At 41.5% G+C, this 4,734-nt stretch overlaps 1 protein-coding gene across 2 annotated transcripts; it reads right to left on the bottom strand.

The window, feature by feature from the left end:
- Positions 1-972: 972 nt before the first annotated feature.
- LOC133925265 (protein S-acyltransferase 11-like) lies at positions 973-4,194 on the bottom strand. Of its 2 annotated transcripts, XM_062371171.1 has the most exons (5): positions 3,970-4,194; positions 2,837-3,071; positions 2,384-2,682; positions 1,783-2,276; positions 973-1,122 (listed from the first exon to the last, which is right to left on the bottom strand). In XM_062371171.1, exons 2-4 carry the CDS (start codon positions 2,850-2,852, stop codon positions 1,785-1,787), a joined length of 807 nt encoding a protein of 268 aa, XP_062227155.1. In that variant the 5' UTR covers positions 2,853-3,071; positions 3,970-4,194; the 3' UTR covers positions 973-1,122; positions 1,783-1,784. The 2 variants fall into 2 exon arrangements, with proteins under 2 accessions (XP_062227155.1, XP_062227154.1); XM_062371170.1 differs by lacking the exon at positions 973-1,122 and having other exon boundaries at positions 1,646-2,276.
- Between the last annotated feature and the right edge of the window lie 540 nt (positions 4,195-4,734).

The following is a 4,734-nucleotide window of genomic DNA, read 5'->3' on the forward strand; positions in this document are numbered from 1 at the left end:
TTGACTTTGCAAATGCTGATGGATCGAATTACTAACCAGTGAATCCATGCACTTCATGCGCATCACGCCTACATGTGGATCGTACACTGAACCAATGCAAAATGCCATTAGAAGTATGATTAAACTAAAGTGTGTACGGAATCACGCTGTGCCCTCTCCTGAATGCAGTTGTTAGCATCATGATTTGCAAGTTGCGAAGGAAGCAGATGAGGGGGTATACTAGCGCATGCCATGTGGATGCAGAAACAGAGAAGATTAGCTCATGGGACAGAGAGAAGAGGGAGATCTGTCATGTGTTCTGACCAGGAAGGGTTCCCGGGGACAACGGAGCATGCAAGGACATCCAATCAATTGGAACAATCTTGCTTGCGATCGAAGGAAGCATGTGAAGGGACTAAAATTCAGAACACACATACCTGGCATTATTCGATCGAGCAGCCGATTCGACCTCTCTAATCCAAAGATGTGCCATGGTCTCCATGAACTTTCTTGAACGATCGACGTGAAACAAAACTACTTTATCCTGGAAGAAACGAGCAATTCATGTATGTCGTTCAAGAAAGCATGTGGAGAGCATGATCACACTCTTCCTCCATCAGCACAAGAGCAATTATCAAGGAAGCTTTGCAATCCAGAAGCACAAATGTTGAATTGACTCGTCGATTGGACGGTGTAAAACCGTGATGACAAGACCCTGATTGATCGTCAAAACCCTAGCAAAGAGCAAGGGTTTAAGGCGTTGGCTAAATAGAGCAAGGGCCAATGGCGGATTGCGTAATCGAGGCCGCGGAACCTGTGGGAACTTCTAAAAGAAACATCGATCCAACTATGACTAACTTGCTTCAATCAACTTGGATCAAGATCTATGGTATACCTAACTTTGCTAAAGAGGAAGAGCTAATCAAGGAGATCACTGCTGTTGTGGGTGAGCCTGTTGTTGATGATGAGATGAGTTAAGTCTCTTGAGAACAGATCCAGTCAGAGTGAAAGTTAATTGTAGAGATCCTTTGAAGATAATACCTACTATTGAGATTTTCGTCAACAAAATGGGTAAGGAAATCACCTTTGTTGTTGAAAGCTTTGAGAGTAAGAGGCAGGACGATGCACCTCCTAAGCCTGATCCTAAGGGTCAAGAAGATGATGATGAGGATAATGAAATGGATGATGTTTCATCACTGATGATAATAATTCCAAGAGAAGTCATAAAGGAGTATCTCACTTATAAGGAAGGTAATTCATCAAAATTCAGGAAATGCCATGAAATGTGGTTTTGAATGAGTCAACTCTATATGTTGTGGTGGCTCCAATTGTAGCTTTTGATCCCAAGGAGGGAGTTATAAGGGCCTTTTTTAGATTTTAAGAAGCATTTAGATGAGGGTGAATCAAACTTATCTCTAGTCATAAACAATGGACCTGAGCAAACTCAAGATGGTGAGAAGTGAATTACTCCCATCATGCCTCAAGATGATGTAATGGCATCCGATGATAATCAGCAGGGTTCTCTACAATTAGACAATGTCATTTCCACGGTTAAGGGAGAGGGTATGTATAATGAGTATGTCCAATCACAGTTGACTGATGGTCAAATTGTGGTTCACAGTTTAGAAGGCTCTTACCTTATGGAGACTATTTGTTAGTTCATGACTAAGCAGGACCACAAAAATATCATGGATTTAATTGTGCAAGGAATCAATCAGAATAAACAACTCTTAACATTACCTCCACCTGTCTTACAAGTAAAATGAAAAACCACAGGATAAGGGACAGAAATGTGATCTATACCTCTAAAGAAGTTTTGAGCCTGAATTGTCCTGCAACTTGCCAGTGTTCGAATACCGCAACAAAACTCTGGAAATTGAGTAGGGGCAACCCAGAAAGCTAACAAGGTTTTGCAACCCTTTCGCTCCATGCATGGCATTTGGTGAAATTAAATGGTTGAGATATGTATTTCCTCCATATATGTAACTAAGCTGCTGACACAGCAATACACCTATACCAGCATTAACTGATAGAGTAGCAAACGCTAGATATACCAGAACTAGACCCCTTGCCGACAAGAAGAATGCGGAGCCTGCTAAGGTAGTAATAATCTCCATCAATATTTTCATAGAATTCATTGAATGCCAAGATGCTGCTAGATTTGGGAAATTGACAGAGGGCCATATCTGATAACTCGCATATATGGTCATCACAGCAGCATAAGTGCAACTAATGACCACAGAGATAAGAAAAATGACAAAAGCTTGGTGATTTGATGCTCCAACACAGTTGCCAATCTGCACTCGAACACAAGAAAAACTGAACAAGTCAAACCTAACAACTACCAAACTATTGATACAACAGGATGCAAATACATCGAGGTGTTACTGGTTATTGCACTTACAAATGGGCAATGATGATCCATGTCCACCACACACATTTTACAAGATCGGCAGTGATGTGCTCTCGGGGGCTTTGGTTTATTACAGTATGTACAGAATGTATAGTTCTCAAGATCATTTTTCCCAACCATGGGATAGCTGCCCCACCGTATGTTTGTTGGTGCACCAGCAGATTTAAAAGAGGACAAACAATAACTTGTAATGGTAAATACAGCCAAGAGAACTGTTACCATGCAGTGAAAGATACCACAAAACTTGCTGACTGAGAAAACAATAGGATATACCGCCCAGACCCCACCACCTGTTATACAAAAAGAAATGGCTAAATAAACAACTGGCCAAGAAATAACATTAATAAGGAGGATGTTGAAAATATTGATAGCATAATCTGCATGAATAAACAAATAACTGTGGCAAGTTATAACTTGTGCTAATGGCAAGGGACAGGAACCTACATATAACAAAGAGCATGAAGAGGAGGAGCACAGTCACAAAGAAGCTATCCCGTAAACGCCTCCAGCGGGAAAAGCATACGCTATCAGGTTTTCTTGCAGGTTGGTTGCTTTGTGTAATTGCTCCGCACCAGCCACACTTCTAAACAGGTGCATAACTTGCAAAAACAAGCCGGAGCCCACAGCCCCAACATGTGGATTCATGATCTTCTGATATGGATGTGACACATTGCTCTACCTGAACGAAAGGAGGGTGGCAATTAGCACAATAATGCAGAAGAGATTAGCCAATTTAAACTACTGTTATTGCACCGATATGGAATATCATACTTGTGGATGAGCCAAAGCATTGGATTTTATACAGGATGGCATCTTTCCAATAGGCCTTTTTCCTCAGGCTTTAGTATACTTAGCACATTGTTCAGGACCCATACCAAGTATCAGAAAATAAAGATAGCACATTCATTTATTAGGACTGATGTTCAGCGTCAAAGTAATATTCAGTTTAACGTCCAATCCATATTTACAGTTACTTCGCTGAATCACTGTAGCTAACTGCATATTTGCAATTTTCTCTAATAACAAAACAAACTGCATATCCGCATATCTTGCCACGGTAGCAATGCACTACTTGTGGGTCAACTATCAATTACCGTAGGTCCATTTTGCCATAAGTCTGAACTCTGAACTGACATATGCTATCCCTAAACGCACCTTGGTTAGACCCTGGTGCAAACTTCAGCCTATGGGCAAGAATCCTAGCCAAATCAACCTACACCAAACTAAACATTCCAACCACTGCAGTAGCATTATTAACCAGTTATGATGGCTATCTGGTTAATATCCATACTATGAGACGCAAAACGGTACTACTATCCGAGGCTGTAAAATTCTCTAGTGTGGCCGAGAATGGAGCCATAGAGCCGTAAAATTTGACAACCATACAAAACGAGGCTCCTAATCGTTGACCCGATTCGCGCTGCAAAGCGCCACCCACCACCTGAATCAGGGGATGTGCATCCCTTCCCTTCTCCGGACTTCAAATGGCTTGTGGAAGGGGAAGGAAACCCCGAGGGGAGATGGTGCGACGTATGCTTCAAAAAAAAAAAAAAAGGAGGAGGTATGAGGCGGCAAACCTCGTCGAACAGCGACCGCTGCTCCTCCATCGTCGTCGCCGCCCAGATCCACGGGCGGAGCGGTTAGAAAGCAGGAGGTCTTCGGATAGGGGCGGAGGCGGGCAGGCGTTTGGAGACTCCGCAGGGGGCCTGCAGCTTCGTCGCTTCGAACCAAGGAGGAGGAGAAGAATGTTTCTGTTGGATATTTCGGGAGAGATCCCACGATTTGCCTGTCGTGCTATCGTTGAATCGTCGATGATATATATGTCAAATATCATCTTTATAATGAATATTATTGTTGGCGAGGGATTTGACAATCCTGCGCAATACATAGATCTATTCCGGATAAATATTGTTTTTCATAGTGAAACATGACTTATTTACAAATAAATAAGCAAAAAATTTCGATCGATAACCTTAAAGATCATCGTCCAGATAATTTACGAGCAAATCGATAAAGGACTATCATCTAAATTGCAGAGATTCAAAATAGCAGCGAAGAACTACTCTAAAATTATCATAAAATACAAAAAAGTAAATTAGAACGAAAAGTAGATGCAATAGTTACAATTAACTGAGTTGTTATTGTAATCATCCGTCACCCCCAACTATTTATAAGTGGAAAGTAGTCTTGGTTATAGGGAATCAAAGTAATACTTTATTCCGACACTAAACATGTTATGTTCGGTTAAAACGTGAAAAGAATTCGAACAAATCTACGAATTTAACTCGAGTCAGACTCCTTATACACATCGGATGGTCCGGCGCTACCTTGCATAACACACT

The sequence above is a fragment of the Phragmites australis genome, chromosome 7 (assembly GCF_958298935.1).
Source record: "Phragmites australis chromosome 7, lpPhrAust1.1, whole genome shotgun sequence".
Lineage (NCBI taxonomy): Eukaryota > Viridiplantae > Streptophyta > Magnoliopsida > Poales > Poaceae > Phragmites > Phragmites australis.